This window comes from Pleurodeles waltl, chromosome 6, assembly GCF_031143425.1.
Source record: "Pleurodeles waltl isolate 20211129_DDA chromosome 6, aPleWal1.hap1.20221129, whole genome shotgun sequence".
Classification (NCBI taxonomy): Eukaryota; Metazoa; Chordata; class Amphibia; order Caudata; family Salamandridae; genus Pleurodeles; species Pleurodeles waltl.
In genome coordinates this window covers 91,344,495-91,361,444 of record NC_090445.1, presented here as the reverse complement: position 1 = coordinate 91,361,444, position 16,950 = coordinate 91,344,495, and the positions used below count along the sequence as shown (strand labels likewise).

The window sequence follows — 16,950 nt, the reverse complement described above, 5'->3', positions numbered from 1 at the left end:
GGGTTTAGGTGATTTTGGTATTGCTATATCGTCTGCGACATGAAAATACCAGTTTTACTGGTAGAAAACCGGCCGGGGGGCAACCCTAGGCCTGGGTAATGGTCAGTACCCATCTGGCGAAGACATTCTCGAGCTGCCAGCTGCTAATGGGGCGCAGAAATTTAGATGAGAATTTAACAAGACCAGCAAAGGAGAATCAACAAATGGAAGGACCAGGCCTTGAGTAGGTTAAGTTAGCAGCAGTAGTTTCCGTCGCCGTGTCATTGGGAGTGAGCAACCAGCAGACGGATCCACCACTTTCAGAAGATCTGAGTGAGCTCAACAGGAGCCCGAGGCATCCTCATGAACGTCCTTTTATACATGCTGCAGGTTGGGTCTCGCAAGCTGGTTTGTATATAACCCTTGGGTTTGAGACAGATCGTGGGGTGCAGAAGGGACGGTAGTGGTGAGGGGGCTGCGGCGTTGGTGGTGACGGGAGGTCAAGGTGGCTGGTGGCTGTCTTGAGATTTCCTGAATTGAAGAATTTGTCTTCGATGTGGAGGGAATTCTACAGAGAGGAACCTTGAGCATGAACCTGTCAGCTGCCCAGGCATTTGTATCTTGCGGTCTGAAATTAGGGCATCTAATTGGTCAGCAAGGCAACAGCTAAGAGGCAGCTGGCACCGGACTCAGCCCTGGCACATTGTGGAGCCATTCCACATCCCCCAAACTGGACATGAGCAGTGGCTACACGTGCCAGCGACTTCTACCTAACCAAATTGCCTGTTCCCACTAAGCTTAAAGCAATTTGTCTGCTTTCGGTGCATTCGTTAACTTCCAGCTCACCTAATAAAACAAATGCGTTTTTACAATAAAGACAAAACAGAACGTGTCTGCCTCTGTGCGTGAGTGTGCGCCAAAGACCCCTTAGATCCCGGTAGAATGGATCCTTCCACAGGCTCATAGTGACCACATAATGTGCAGGGGCAGCGCGTGACCTTTGAAAGTGGTGGGGTGTAAACGTTTGTGATGGGTGTCCTGTGGTGAGTGAGTGTCACAAGCAAGCCTGACTGTCATAGGGGGAGGTGGGGGTCACCCCCTCACCCTGGAGCATTTTGGCAAAAAAAGTGGCGAAATAGTGCATTTTCAAGCAATTTTGAGAAAGCAAGGTTAAGAAAGCTATTGTGAAATTGGATACTTAAAACATTAAAACTCAATAAAAAATGGGCCATATCTTACTGAATCCAAATTGTTCAACAGTGCGACAAGCAAGGTTTGTAATTATCCTACCTGCCCTTGAGGTTGTCTCTACTCTGTATCTGGACTGGTTGGTAAAGCTGAAAATCTTCCTCCCAAGCTCTCTGCCCTTTTCTAGCAATCTTCCTTGGTACTTTCCTATTAAGCAACCAATTTACAGATGCTCCACTAAATGATTTCATGTCTTGTGTCCGCAGAGAGGATAGGGGGTGGCCACATACCCCCATGGAACCCTCACAAAACAGGCCAGGTCGGAAACACGTGAGAGCGGGACTAGTGCTGCGGCAGTGCTGTCTGATTTAAAACCTGCCCACCCAGCCATTAGTAACCGTGGGTCGGGCGAGTCCATTACCCTATGAGGTCTGGCTTGTTGGAAGTCCGGCTTGTCACCTTCTGGGAGGCTGGACAGGGAGATCAGAGAAAGTATCAAAGAGTGGCCCAGGCAGCTAAGAACTGACCGACTGGCAGACACAGTCCAATCGTCCTCCTGGTCAGTCTGGCCTAAACTGAGCAGGTAGTCAATGGAGCAATGCTCTTCGCTGTCACCAGAATGAAACCCTACACAAACCATGACCATCCCACAGAACTTCAAGACTAGGCCAGCTTGACCCATCTAGGATTTATGGACTGCTAGAAGATCACCTGGGTGCTCCCTGTCCGATTGCACTAGTGTACGGCTCACTGCCCTTTCCCAGCACCTACAAGTACTTTCTAATCCAGCCACATTTTAACTGACAGCCACTAGCGTTATGGCCAAGGCCTGAGGGAGTATGGGAAGGGACTGGTTCTTTGACATTTCAGAAAGCTGTAAAAACTTCACTCTTTGAATTTTCTTGCTATAAGTGATACCCTATTACCTCCAGGAAAACACCCCTCAACCACTGAACTAGTGCGCCATGATGTAAGACAGAATAATACATTTTGTAGACAAGAACTCAACAACTTTCAGTAAAATAGAGCTGCACAGGTGCTATCTCTCTTGCATACACTTACAACATGAGCATGCATACAAGCCTCTTCATCTCATGAAGTCACTTTCATCTCAACACGACTAGACCATGTGTCAGGCCTTCACGTCCCTAACTCTTCCCAAGTAGGTCCATGTGTCAGGACTTCACGTCCCTAACTCTTCCCAAGTAGGTCCATGTGTCAGGACTTCTCGTCCCTAACTCTTCCCAAGTAGGTCCATGTGTCAGGACTTCTCGTCCCTAACTCTTCCCAAGTAGGTCCATGTGTCAGGACTTCTCGTCCCTAACTCTTCCCAAGTAGGTCCATGTGTCAGGACTTCACGTCCCTAACTCTTCCCAAGTAGGTCCATGTGTCAGGACTTCACGTCCCTAACTCTTCCCAAGTAGGTCCATGTGTCAGGACTTCTCGTCCCTAACTCTTCCCAAGTAGGTCCATGTGTCAGGACTTCACGTCCCTAACTCTTCCCAAGTAGGTCCATGTGTCAGGCCTTCTCGTCCCTAACTCTTCCCAAGTAGGTCCATGTGTCAGGACTTCACGTCCCTAACTCTTCCCAAGTAGGTCCATGTGTCAGGACTTCATGTCCCTAACTCTTCCCAAGTAGGTCCATGTGTCAGGCCTTCACGTCCCTAACACTTCCCAAATAGGTCGTACTCCAGCTACCCACTTCTCTACAGCCAAACATTCAGGTATGCTTGTAACCCTCCAGACCAGTGACATAGCCAGTGTTCCAAGGACCCTAGTGCGAGGAAGGAAATGGTTACTGTTTCAGTTATTAAATACATCAATAATAAGGGTTCAGTAGGCCTCCTCAGTCCTCTGGGCCCTGGTGCCACTGCACCTGCTGCACCATTAGAAGTTACTCTCCTTCCCTAGGCAGTGCCACTGTGCTACACTGGTGGGTGTTGCACGCTATACACGTGCTGGCTAAAATATAATGCAACCCCAAAGATTGGTTCACTCCTCTGCAGGGTAGGTGGTAAAATACTTATGTATGGGAAATGCTGCGACATTACCTTACTCTAGAAGTTCAAGCTTTCATTTTATTTACAAAGGAAAAAACAACGTACAATTGTGTTTGACCCTGAAATGTCCAGCTGGCTTTTTGTATGCGTTGTTTGATGTTTGTTTTCACCTTGGTGGGAAGTTCGCCTTTCATCCAGGACCCTGTCATCTGGAGTGGCTCTAAAACTGGAAGCTGTGGGGGGCATTTCTAAGGCGCCCCCGCTGCGCGCGTCTGAAGGGGGCACCTGGCCGCATGCCAGGCTCGGTGCGGTGGGTTTCATTAACCGTGAGACCACGTGACTGCTCCCTCGCCTCGACCCGCCCACTGATGGAGCACGTGCTGCCCTTTCTGGCTTCCGTGCCCCTCTGCTCTTTCCCTCTGCCCCCTGTGCCCCAGGAATCCTGACGGACACTTCGCCATCCTGTGGTTCGAGGGCGACGTTTCGCTAGGCTCTGCCTGGGCTTGTCTGCAGACGGCGTTTTAGTGGAATCAGTCACTTGGCAGTGCCCGTGGCCAAGCAAGCAACAGGGATTATTCAGCAGGCAGCAGAAGCTCTCCTGCCTGAAATATTGGGCATTGAATTCGCCAGATATACAACAATGATAACCGTGTTGTTTGCACAGCGGGGGCATTAAAAATGCAGGACATATGTCACGATCTGATCATCTGGAGCTCCCCCGATGCCTACTGCCAAACAAAAAGTATGTGATGTGAGTGACTCTGAGACTGAGAGTCAGTCACCCGCGTGCTGCTTTACAAATCAAACAATCGTAACTCTAACAACTTAAAAAACAATACTCACCTGACAGACCGAAGCCGGAGTTGTGGACTTGAGCGTTGCGAGGCTGCGAGGCTTGGCAGCCAAGGCCGGAGCTCATGCAGGGCTGAAAGGTGATGAGGTGGAGGTCAGAAGGAAGACTATATCAATACCTCCTATCAGTGCTTAATTTGTAAATAAAAACTTGCTGGTGCCCAAAGCCCTCCTCTTAAACACGCGGCTGCTGCAATTAAATGATTAAATGTGCGAATAGGGAATACTGAGGCAGCGTAATCCCGAATCCATCTCAGGCCTCTTCAATCCGTTTGCAGCCATTCCCTGCCCCTTCAGCTCACTCTTGCAGCTTTCCCCTTTCTCCCATTGTGACACTTTTTCGTTTTATTCTTCCTCCGTCTTTCCCATATGTCTTTAGCTCCCAGTAAATGCTTGATGCAGAAAAATAAGTGCCCGCCCTCAAAAATAAGTGCTGGTGCCCCGCAAATGAAACAACAAACACAAATTGAGTACTGCCTCCTCTGTCGTCGCTGACTGCTCCGCACCGCTTCGCTTCCTTTCTCGTGGTGTGCTGCTGTGCTGTAGCAGCCTGTGTCACTCTGCGGCATCAACAACTACTTTTGCAGCAGTGTCTCTAATGCCGACGCACTGCTGGTGGAGATTTGGAGGCAAAACTGAATGAGAGCACAGCAAAGGACCAATCACTGCATTGCTTCAAAATAAATCCGTACAGTCATTGGTCATAAAAACTCTGTCCACCTGAGCGCTGGAATTTCCCACCACCATGCTGAGTGAGGCCTGCCAAACCAGACACTGCTCTCTTGCTGTTATGTTAGCCCAGAATGAGAGCAGCGTAAGGATTGGATTAAGCAGGGGAAATTAGCGCTCTTTAGGAGACCACGGGATGCAGCTGTGATTTCGCCCGGCTCACTAATTGAGCATGTGAGAGAGGCCTATTGTGCTCATGTCGGTCTGGCCACAGAGAGGCCAACGTGCACTGCCAGTCTCCCACTTTCTCAAGAGTGACTGTGGTGGGGGGCAGCAAATGCGCAGCACAATGTGAACCTGATGACACATGTATCAGACCTGATCTGATTCATGTGTGACTCACTGTCAATTTTTAGCCCCTCCGACTTTTCTCAGGAGGAACTTAAACAAGCAACTCAACAGGCCCATGGCTGAAAACAGCTGACTGCCACGTCCAGAAAAAAAATATTGAATATTTAACTTTAATACTGGGGATGGTGGGGCCACATATAGCCAGGGTGGTCCACAAATATAGTAGGGCAGTGCCCTCAAAAAGAACCGCCCCTGGAAATCTTGTTCTCCCCTTCCACTGTCTCATATCTCTCTGTGGAGTATGGCTCCTCTCAGGCACGAGTGCTCCGCAGACATTGCCATTAGCATGCAGGTGGGGTGCCATGTGACGTACTATCCGAAAGCAGCCATGGGTCCATGGCCTCTGCCACCATCAGACTATGCCTCGTGCAGGTGAAAAGAGCTCCATGTGCATTCCGTGTCTCACACAGGTGGATACAGCTCCTGAGGGTGTGCACGTCTCCAGCACATGTGGCACTGTATAAAGCCCTAGCACACAGTATACATGTATAGAGACAGACACGCAGACACACTCGCACACACTCTCTGTGTTCATGGTATATGTAGTGTAACATATGGTAGATGCATAGTGTGCTGTCTAACTGGTGTATGTGGTAAACACATTGGCCCTCATTTTGACTTTGGCGGTCTATTCTGCAGACCGCCAAAGCCAAACCCGCCACTAGATCGCCAGTGCTGGTGGTCTGCAGACCGCCATAATACGACTGCTAGCAGCCGTCTGCCATACTTGAGGCGGAAAGTCGCCAGCAGTCGTGCTAGCGGTCGGCAGTGCAGAGGCGGTTCCATCGCCGGCACCGCCACACCAACAGGACTCCGCCCACCATTTCACGTTCTGTGATAGGGCCTGGCGGTGTCCTGATGGCGGGGCACTGCCACCGGTGGAAGCGCTGAGACCCATTCCCTGCTGGACAACCCCCTCGACGGACAAGATAAGTGGATCGTCGGGGTGGGTATCTGTGGGGCGTGTGTGAGTGCATGTGTGTGATTGTTGTGAATGCGCGGGTGTCTGTGTGAATACGGAGAGAAGTGGGTGTCTGTGTGGGTGTTGCGTGGGGAGGGGGTGAGTGCGTGTATGCAGTGTTGAGGGAGTGTCTATGCGGTTTTGGGGGTGGGGGGGTGAGTGCATGTATGCGCTGTTGGGGGTAGGGGGTGAGTGGATATTGGGGGTATGTATGCATGTGCGGGGGCAGGGGAGGGGGGGAGTGAATGCGTGCATGTTTGTGGATGTGTGAACATGAATGGGTGTGTGTGGGTGTGAATGAAGGGGGGTGAGGGGTGCGTGCATGGGTGTGAGGGGGGATGCATAGAGGTGTGTGGCTGTGGGGTGGTGTGTGTGCCAGCAACAGGGATGGAGATTCCAGTCGCCGGGTGCGTGACCACCAGGATTTTCGTGGCAGTCGCATCACCACGAAAAGCTTGGCAGTGTGCCACCTCGTAAAGTTGCTGGCGGCATAAGTGCTGCCGCCGGCCTAGAGGGTATCAATGCCGGCCATGACGGTGCGACCGCACCGGCGGGCCAGGCGGCGTTGTGGCGGGCTGGCTTGAGCCAGACCCCACAATTCGAAATGTGGCGGTCTTTACCGCCGGCTCCGCGGCGGTAAGATCACCGCTGCAAGGCTGGCTGTAATGAGGGCCACTGTGTGTGCAGTGTACATATTGTTCAAGCAGCACTCACTGTGTTTCTTGAGCAGAGCTGATATATGTGCAGTATTCATGTAGTCCCAAAATTCTCTCTCCGCTGGTCTTCCAGCGTGCAAAGAACATTTCTGTAGTTATTAACAGGTTTGCCTACTTCCACATCCTCCTCCTCGTGACATATGTGACATGAATTTTATTATGTGTTTAGATGACGTTACATACAATGCAGGCCTTGATGTGTATTATCATGGGTATTGGTCATCTATTGAATGTATTAAAGTGCATGACATTAATTTACAGTTGTGAAAAAAGGAACTGGCATCCTGTGTAACAGATGCAGGTCCTGAGCGTGAGCAGACTCCCTCCTTGCTCCACCGACCACCATGTATTAAAACAAGCATTTGCAATGTAATGGGTCTCGCATTTGCTTGAGTTGGAGCTATTAGCGCTGTAAACTCCTAACCGGACTTTTTTTGCCGCATACATTGAAATGAAAAGTAAACCAATTTCATATAAGCGAGCTGATTAAAAACTCCACAGGCGTGAAGGAGACACACAAAAGGAAAGAGAAGTTAGCTTGCAGTCAAATATATCGGCAAAAGTGCAATTAGCCTTGTAACAGGGTAGATGTCCAAGGCAGTAACCAAACCATCCCAAGGAGCTATTAGCGCTGTAAACGCCTAACCGGACGTTTCTTGCCACATAAATTGAAATGAAAAGTAAAACAGTTTCACATAAGAGAGCCGATTCAAAACGCCACACCACGAGCGTGAAGGAGACACACAAAAGAAAAGAGAAGTTCGCTCGCAGTCAAATTTATCGGCAAAAGTGCAATTAGCCATATAACAGGGTTGATGTCCAAGGCGCTAACCAGACCGCCCCAAGGAGGGACAAGCGTAAAGCATTTACCAATGATAACAAAGGATGTTTGAAGGGCAATCCCATGAACGAGATATAGTGATGGGCGTGAGGAGGGTGTGGTTAAAAGCCCAAATAGATTACAACACATTGGAAAAGCAGCGCTTGCGCACTCCTATGCTCGACCTAAAAAAGAAATACAACGTACCAGTGATTAGGATGAGGGACTGACCAGTGGCCTTAGAGATGGGTCTCTAATGACATAAAGGTACACAGGGCTCTTACTTTAATTTATAAATGAACCATGCTGAAACCCAGATAATCATTACATAGATAGGGTTTGGACTAATTGGTTACAAATGTGTGATGAAATATTATTTGGGTGTTTTAGAATTCACCCTTTTTATCTGTTTTTTTCCTGATGAGTTATTAATCATTGTGGGGATAATTCCTACTTGTATTATTTGTATGAGAGTTTTGCATAATTACTATTGGTTCTTATAAAATACAAATACCTCTGTATGCCTTCTGATTCCGGTGTTCTGGAGGGCTTCGTATTTTCATCTGCAGATAAGAGGTTCACTGACTGGTTTGTCTCACTGTTAAGACCCCACCCACATGAGGAGAGGTGACAGACACCTGTCACTTTTTCTTTTCTCCTAAAAGATGTTAGTTTCTTTTAGGGTTTAGAAAATCTACCGGGTGTGGCCCCAATAATTTCTAGAACATTCAGCTTCTTCCACTACCCCCTCCAGCTCTTGGTCAAAAGTCATAAACTGCACCTCATGCACCTTAAATAACTTTTCACAATCCGCTGCCACCTGTGGACATCAGGCTGGCTTAATCACACACATCCATTCACACCCTCTCCCTTACCCTGCCCCGATGGCTGCCCCCTCGTATAACAGTACCAGCCTTACCACCGTTCTGCCAGTATGCACATCTAAAGATTCAGGACCTCTTCCCTTCGTAGCACCTTCCACTGTGATGTCTTCCCCCCTCAGTCGCAGGAATGTCACCACCCTAAGCACAGAAACGCTAGAAATAATCTCAGCTCAGCGACTGCAAATTATTTTGTATTGCATCCTCTCATGTTTTTTGCATCACTGTGCGAGTACTCACTAGGAAAACTACATGCAAGTCAATCTTGATTGTGCCCCAAAAGGGGCAGCCTAGCTCACACTCGGGCCACGTCCCCTCTGATTGAGATCTCAAGTATCCTGACTTGTTTCAGGTGTGCCTGGCCTCATGAGGGAGGCGCTGCTTGAGTTTTATGGGACAGTGACCAGTGGTGGCTACTTCTCAACCGGGGGGGGGTACAAAAAAAAACTGAAAAGGGGAAAAAAACACTTTCCTTTTACATCAGGAGAGATGTTTCCGTGTCTCCTTCGCCCTCTTCTCTTCCTCAACTCCTGGAAGCACATATGCTTTCAGACTCCCCTCCAATCACGACGCTGCTGCCACCAGCATGACTGCAGTGCTGTGATTGGTCTGAGCGGCCTGCTTCGGTTCTCAGGGAATGTGACCCTGTGCACTTTCTCCTCCCGGCTGTGCAATACAGCCAGGTAGAGAAATGCTAAGTGTGCATGACCGTTTGGCCGGCCGTCTAAGGCTGGCCAAATGGTCATGCGCACTTATGGTGCCCTCACCACTCCTACAGCCCTCCTCCTCCAGCCCCGCCCTAACCTGGCTCTCAGAGGAAAGATAAAATGATAACAACATTGCATTATTGTCATTTTATTTTTCCTTTTTCTTCACTGCACAAAGCAGGGGGGCGATGCTCCTCAGTCTCAGTGGAGGAGCCGCCACGTCAGTGACATAGAGAAACCGCATCTGGGTTGCCGTCAGTGAGAAAAGTATATGATCACAAGGTGATGGGTGGAATTCGTCAATCAAATGCCAGCCACTGTTAGTTATGCTTGGCTGCATTTCAGTTCATAGTGACCCCCCTTCCCCACTGTGCCACTACAGAAAGAAACTAACCATATGCAAATCAGTCTTGGCCCCGCCTCAAAATGGACAGTCCAGCCTGACCTGCCAGGACTTCCAGAGTTCCTTCATCACAACCCTCAAACACCAACTCCCTGAACTCAGTCATCAATCCACCTTCCCCCGCCACCAATCCAGTCAGCATTTTGTGTACATGTGTACTATATATTATGCACCCTTTCTTGACAATAATGTTTACATTTTGATGTAACCGTGTAATTGTGTTGCATCCTTCCACTCACCACTCTCTCTACTAAATACTGCATTTTTATTGCTCTCCACCGCTTTCTTCTTCTTGCCCATTTCTTTGAGGAGGCTCAATAAATGAATAAATGAAGGAATAAACAACGAAGGCACGTGTTTGTATACTATGTGCACATGTGGCATGCGCACAGCTTTGCATGGTTTGCCGGGTTGCACGCTTAAATGTCATTAACAAAAAAAAAGGCCGAAACCTCTACATGTCAGTACAGCAAACTATGTAGCAAGTGCTTAGATAGTGCTAAAGAAAGCATTATAGGTTTTTGAAAAGAGGAAATTCTGAATGCCAAGAAATAAGGCCGCAGGTAGAAATTATGGAAAATATATATTTAATTTTCGACTCGTATAATGTTTGTGAAAGCGAATACCGGTGCTTAACCCACTTCATCATCTATTAAGGAAGGGGAAAGTTTTGTCATCCTATATATTCTTGAGGTCTTATTTCTAACCTAATGTGCAGCACCAAAAATAAAAAACCTCTCTACTTGATGGGAGCCGCTACCACACTGAGTGTTGTTCCCTACATACGGTCTTGATTAAATGCGGCTGAAGCTGGATTTGGGCATAGCTGTGGAATCTAAATTCAGTCTGGATGGCAGAGTCTCCAGTTCCTTCCACTTAGGCTCAAACAGAGAGTATTTTCCCTCCAATCGTCTTTATTTTTCTCCATCCATATGAATTGTTTCACTCATAAAAACAAGGAAAAGGTTTGTGCTCTTCTCTGGGCTTCGGAACATCACTAACTTCGATTTGGTGATGCTGTACTGAGTGTGACCAAGGCATCCAAGCACTGGCTAAAGTGGACTTTTCAAAAATAATATTGGGACCTTATTCAGAAATGTTTCATTTAAATTTTTTGTAATGCCTCTGTCGGTAGCCATTTGCTTCCTCTGTGTTTGATCCTAGAATGAATTCCTTTAATAAATAGTAGCCAGGAGCCTCGAATATAAATGATCTTGAAGAACCATCTTGTCTACAACATGCTAAAATGACAAAGAGCTTCTAAGACCTGGATGTAAAATAGCAAATTGGTCCTTAGATGGGCAAGGCCAGGGTCCAGGTGAGATACAATATACACTCATTATGTCCTGTATGTGTGAGGTACAGTTCATCCCAGGGCACTCCCTGTGCTTTTAGAGTCCACTTCTTCAACTGACACCAAATTACCTCTCATTTTTGGGTGAGTGTCTGGCCTGTGTGGCAGTGACCCACTGAACAGTCCTAGAAATAGTTAAATGTTCCAGCTGTGGGATGCAAAATAAAATGTCAATATCAGTTGTAAGTTTAAATTGATAATAAAAGCAAAACAGGTATGAGGCAGTTAAAGTGTATTATGGCATGCCGCCATGGCAAAATGAAAATTAACAATAAACATTCAATGATAGAACGAAAAAATAACAGGAATTAAATCTTCCACTAATGAAAATGAATTGTAAAAAATATAAACGTAGATAGCAATTCTAAAAAAATCATTAAAAACATCTTCACTGATAATGAAACAAATATCAAATTAAAAATAAATGGTAATCATCTAAATTAGGAAGAAATAATGAAAATAAAAAGCTCGACCTCCAAAACATTAACCAGGACTTACCTGGAGAATGTGTCTGATGATCTCCAGGAGGTTAGGTAACCCGTGAGAGTTACCTCAAAAATAAAGATGAAAAGATTTAGGCGCTCATTACAACCTAGGCGGTCAGACGAGGCCGACCGCCAAGGTTGTACCGCCAGTCGGCCGCCCATGCGGCCGGAAACCCGCCGGCCACATGCCCAGTGGGGATGTCGGCCGTAACATTGCAGCCGGCTCCTAATGGAGCCGGCGGCAATGTGGCGGTTCGGCGGGTGCAGCAGCACCCATCGCGCTTTTCACTGTCTGCCAGGCAGACAGTGAAAATCGCGACGGGGCTGTGCCTGGGGGGCCCCTGCACTGCCCATGCCAAGTGCATGGGCAGTGCAGGGGCCCCGCGACTCCCCTTCCCGCCAGCCTTTCCATGGCGGTGTCTACCGCCATGGACATGCTGGCAGGATGGGGAGTCAAAATCCCCAGGGCAACGCTGCAAGCAGCTCTGCCCTGGCGGATTCTGACCTCCGGGACAACCATGGCGTAAAACCCCCTGGACAACCATGGCGGAAAACCGCCGGTGTGACCGCGGCGCTACCGCCGCAGTCAAAATATGGCAATTTGTACCACCAGCCTGTTGGCGGTACGATCGCCACTTCAATGTAATGAGGGCCTTAGTCAGAAATAAACATCAAAACCGAAGGGTTATCAATGGGTACATACCTTCAAATATAACCGGGTCCCAGTCACCTCATATTGGATTCAGGGGACTGCAGTCATCAGCAGATTCCTGCTACCACCATCACTTCCAAGCAAGTGGCAAATCTCCAAGAGGGCCATCCTGAAAATGTGCCGCACTACGGCTCCTGGGGCCTCTAAAACAATTCACAAAAGAGTCCATGGCTACCAGTGGCATCTTCTAGCAATATTTGAGAATAGCTGAGGACAGTTCTCCTCCTTTCAGATGTGGCTAAAATATTTGGGACAGTTCTCCGCTGACCTTGAGTCGCAGGCACACAATCATGCACACTCACACCAAAAATTGTAATTATATCAAAGGCGTATTTAAATTGCACCTCTGTTGTTATACTTCAAAAACAAATTCATATCCACTGAATCGCCCAGTCATTCTGTTTATATTAAACAATCATACAGTTATTATTTTCAAGTGCTTAGTGTCTCCTTCCCACTGGCTTTCCTAATAATAATAGCAATAATTGTAACCACTTTTATTGTGTAAATTCTAAACTAAGTTCTTGAAATGTGTAGAGTTAGTTATTCTAAACTTTAATAGTCAAAGGATGTATTCTCTGCCAGCTTTTAGCTCCTCATTCAGTTTTATAGAATTATTAACACCTTTTCCCCAATAGTATTTCCATAGCATATATCTTGAAAATGAAAATATGGGTCTCAAAATGTCCCAGAGGATCCCAGTCCTGCAGCTTTCTACCTTTGCATGCTCTGAAGCTGCAGTTGAAGGCCTATCCCGAGGAGAGTGCACAATCTCAGGCTCCATTCTTCCAGTCATGTTTTCAAATAGAAAGGGATGTGATGTTTGAATACCCCCAAAGCATCTTTAGTGTTTCGTGTAGGGTTCGGCTAAGGTCTAAAGCAACCCGACATCTCCGGTTTTAAGAGGCTGAAAAGTAATGAAAGATGGTAGATGTCTTATAACGTACTGCAAATGTATTTATGTTAAGTGACTCCAGATATATGTTCTAAGTAACAGTGTTTTTCTGTATATTTCTCCTTTAAATAGTCACAGCTACAGAACATCCTGCATTAGTAAACTTGAATTTCTTTTTGGATATGATGTCTAAAAAGTTCGATTCACAAGTCTGTATCTAAATTGACAAAGTCATAATGTAAAGCACTGAAGGAGTCATTCTCTTGTAACATCTGAAGGCACCGCTAAATCTTTGATTTCTGTTAATAAACTGCCCAGTGTCCTCATTTGTGTTGAGCTGGCATTGATTACTTGTGGCGAGTCGTCAATGCTTGAGATGGCCATCTTTGATGTCTCATGACTTCAATTCCAGTTGTCAGCAGATAACAACTTGATAAAGAAACTTGTTGAACTCATTTTCTTCTGCAGGCAATCTAAAAGCTTTCTTGGGGGTGACATTACATCCTGGAATAAATACATAAAACACATTATCGCAGGTCATGTAAATATTATTCCTTTATTCCTCAGAGTTTTCATAGTGCTGTTTTTGAAAACACTGAAAAAAGCGAAGTATCCATTTCAAAGACGTGTCCAAGTCTGTTGAAAAATCGCTGGGGTTATGTCTGGGCTTCCAAGAGGCAGAAACAATGGTTTCCGTCACATCACCGAAAACGTGGTTGGTGATACGAGTATATGAGTGGGACATTACCCTCCATTCACCATGGACACTTTTAACAACTGTAATTGCTGTGCTGCACGTGAGACAGAAGATTGCACCATATGGACCACTGTGACCCCAGAATTTTACATTGGAGAGGAGGGAACGTCACTGTTGCTGTGTGTAAAAGGCCGTTTTATTGCAGCAGGTGCACAACAATCTAGTAAAACCTTGGCCTCTGCCTTACAAAACTAAAACCTCACTACACATCAAAAACACCTATCCGAGCTATCCTCCCCCTCCCCTACCCTGTCGTCCCCCCAACCTGTACTTTGCCCTGCCTTCCTTTCTCCCCTCCTGCCTACCTATTCCCCGTCCTACCCATTTCTTCTACTCCTGCACGCTAATGTCAGTCTCCCTGCCTGTCCATCACGACCTACTGCTGTTCCCCCCCCTTTAATACCTAAATTGACCTGCCATCTTCCCCATCCTCACGTGTTTCGTTAACTGTAAGCAAAACTCTCGCCGCCTCCGTCAGCACCTGTCCCAAGCTATAACTATTCTGATTCCCTATCGTGCACCAGTTCCAACCAAAAGCACCGGCCCAAAAACCACAAAGCAAAAGAACACATCCCCTGGAAGCCATTACTTTAAGGGAGGGAGGGTGGGAGTCAAAAAGCCCCCTGTGCTAAGGCAAAAAACGGCCACCGTGTCACCTAGCGACAAAATGGTGGCCGGGACCTAAAATGCCCTGTTATATATGCCCCGCCCCAGGAACAACCAAAGAAGCCCAAAGAGTGCCCAACTCTGCCATGGGCCAAACCATCCTCCCCAAAGACCCCTGGGGGGGAGACCTCATTCTTCGGCCGATTCTCCCCCCCCCAGGGCCCCATTATCGCATGGCTCTATATCCCCCAGGCCCACACCACTCAAGGCTTCCAAGACCAAATACACATTTGGAAATGGGATGTTGACATTCCCACTTTTTGGTTTACAAAAAGTGCCCTTGCTGCCCCCTCGCCACCTTTCATCTGTCTGCATGGTCAGTATTATCCACCTGCAAGGCCTCGCTGTCTTAGCGAGGAGAAGAGAAAATAAAAACAGGGGGTGGCAGAACAAGAGGGAGAAAAGGTGTTAGTGAAGCATAAAGCAGGAAGTAATAAAAGCAGAGTGTGTAAAAGGAAGAGCGAGGTAAAATATGCCTGAAATAGGTAATAGATGTGCGAGGAAGAAGGGGAAGTAGAAGAAAATAGTAAAAAAATGTAAAAAAAAAAAAACAGAAGAAAACGAATCAAGAGGCAATGCTTAGCACCTAAAAGTGAATTCAAGAGAAATAGGTAAGTGGATCAGAGGAAGGGCATCCGGGCACTTTGAGCTCTGTGTGGAGCCACCCGAGCTCCTCACTGTGCGGAGTTCAGACCCGTGGCCTGGGCACTACAGCATCATTGGAGCTAGGCAGTGCCAGGCACTTGCAGAAGTTGCAGGCCTTTTCCGAATGTTACCCTGTACGCTCTTCGAATTGTGCCTTTATCTGTTAAAGAAAAACCTGCTTCTGGAGTGTGCATGTCGATTCTGATGCTTATATTTTGACACCCTCTTCAGCTTCCATCTGATCAGATGGTGTCATTTCTGTCCCCCGCAGCTCCACCTGTTCTGATTTCTTTTGAGTCGCCAAACACTGAACTCGTTCTGTTGATTTTCTGCCCCTAAGATTGCACCTGTGCCCCTTTTGTGTTTTGTGGCCCCGAAAGCTCACTCCGGCGCAGATGATGTATTTTGCCGCAGATCTCACGAGCTCTAAGGTTTTCGTCTATTGCCCTTGTAGAAGGCACCGGTACTGATGCTGTCTTTTCTCTCCCCTGCAGGTGGCTTGATGGAAAGCGAAAGCGAAAGAACAGCCAATGTTTGCTGAAGAACAGCATGTCAGGTAAAAGACCCTTGTGTTTGCGGCAGATCCTCCATCCCCTTAGTCCATCACCAAAGACTAGGGTCACGTTTTGCAAAAATAGAAGAAGGACTACATTTTACAGCAAGGGAACGTCGCTGAATGACAGCTCCCATCAACAATGGAACGCAGAGGAGGCACTAAGAAAATAAATAAAATGCAATTGTGTTAAAAACAGTATCATACACTTTAATTTAATCGCGTACTTATAAGAGCTGCTAAGTAGCCCTGCTTTGGTACACTTAAAAAAAAGTGCCTCTCACTATTTTTAGTCGACCCCTGCTAAAAAAAAAACGTCACATAAGAATAATTTGCTGAAAGTTGCCGGGGCAGCTGGTGAAAAACTGGGACGCCTGGTCACCCAGTGACCCTGCCCACACCAAGGACTGTCCTATTTGCACGAGTAGGAGCCGGGACTATTCAGCACTGTCCTCCTTACAGGACACCAAGTCACCCATAGTGCCCACACCACACCCGGCCACACCGCCTTAGTTAGGATGTCCAGGCATCCCGGATTTGCCGGGACGGTCCCAGTTTGTTAGGAGCTGTACTGGCAGATTTCAGCAAATTTGACTCATGTCCCAGCCTTAATAGTGTGTCGATGAGGGAGGCAGGTTTTTATATGTTCCAAAGCAGGACTAGTTAGCAGCTGTTCTCAGAAAGCAAGTTAATTAACAGGTGTGATAGTGACTTTCAAAATTGCAGTTTAATTTCTCAGTGCCCCCTCTGTTTTTCTAGATTGATGTGCGCTGTCATTCTATGACCCTTTGCTGACAGAAAATTGTAGTCCTTCCATTTCAGGGAAATGTACAGGTTTTGTGGTTTTATTTTACATCACACCTCGCCATGCTTAATCCTGTCCTTGTTCAGCACTGTCCTGCTTACAGGAGCAGTCTCAGAATGCAAAGTGTGTTAACTGCACCAGCCTCTGTAGGCATAATGTGCTGTCCTTGCACCATCTTGAGAATGCATAATGTATTCTCACTGCACCATCCTCAGAAAGAATTAAGTGCCGTCAATGCAACATCCTCAGAAGGGATAAAGAGTCCTCACTGCACCATCCTAAGAAAGCATAAATGTGTTCTTACTGCAACATCCTCAGAAGGGATGAAGTGCTGTCACTGCACCATCCTAAGAAAGCATAAATGTGTTTCTACTGCACCATCCTCAGAAGGGATAAAGTGTTGTCACTGAACCATTTTAAGAAAGCATAAATGTGTTCTCACTGCATCATTCTCAGAAACATTAAGTGATGTCAATGCAGCATCCTCAGAA

At 47.1% G+C, this 16,950-nt stretch overlaps 1 protein-coding gene across 1 annotated transcript in view; it reads left to right on the top strand.

Annotated features, from left to right (window-relative positions):
- Positions 1 to 16,950, top strand: part of THRA (thyroid hormone receptor alpha) — a 678,981-nt gene that overhangs the window by 567,519 nt on the left and 94,512 nt on the right. The window contains exon 5 of the mRNA XM_069237417.1: positions 15,596 to 15,657. Coding sequence (XP_069093518.1) covers positions 15,596 to 15,657 — 62 coding nt within the window. The remainder of the gene's footprint in view (positions 1 to 15,595; positions 15,658 to 16,950) is intronic.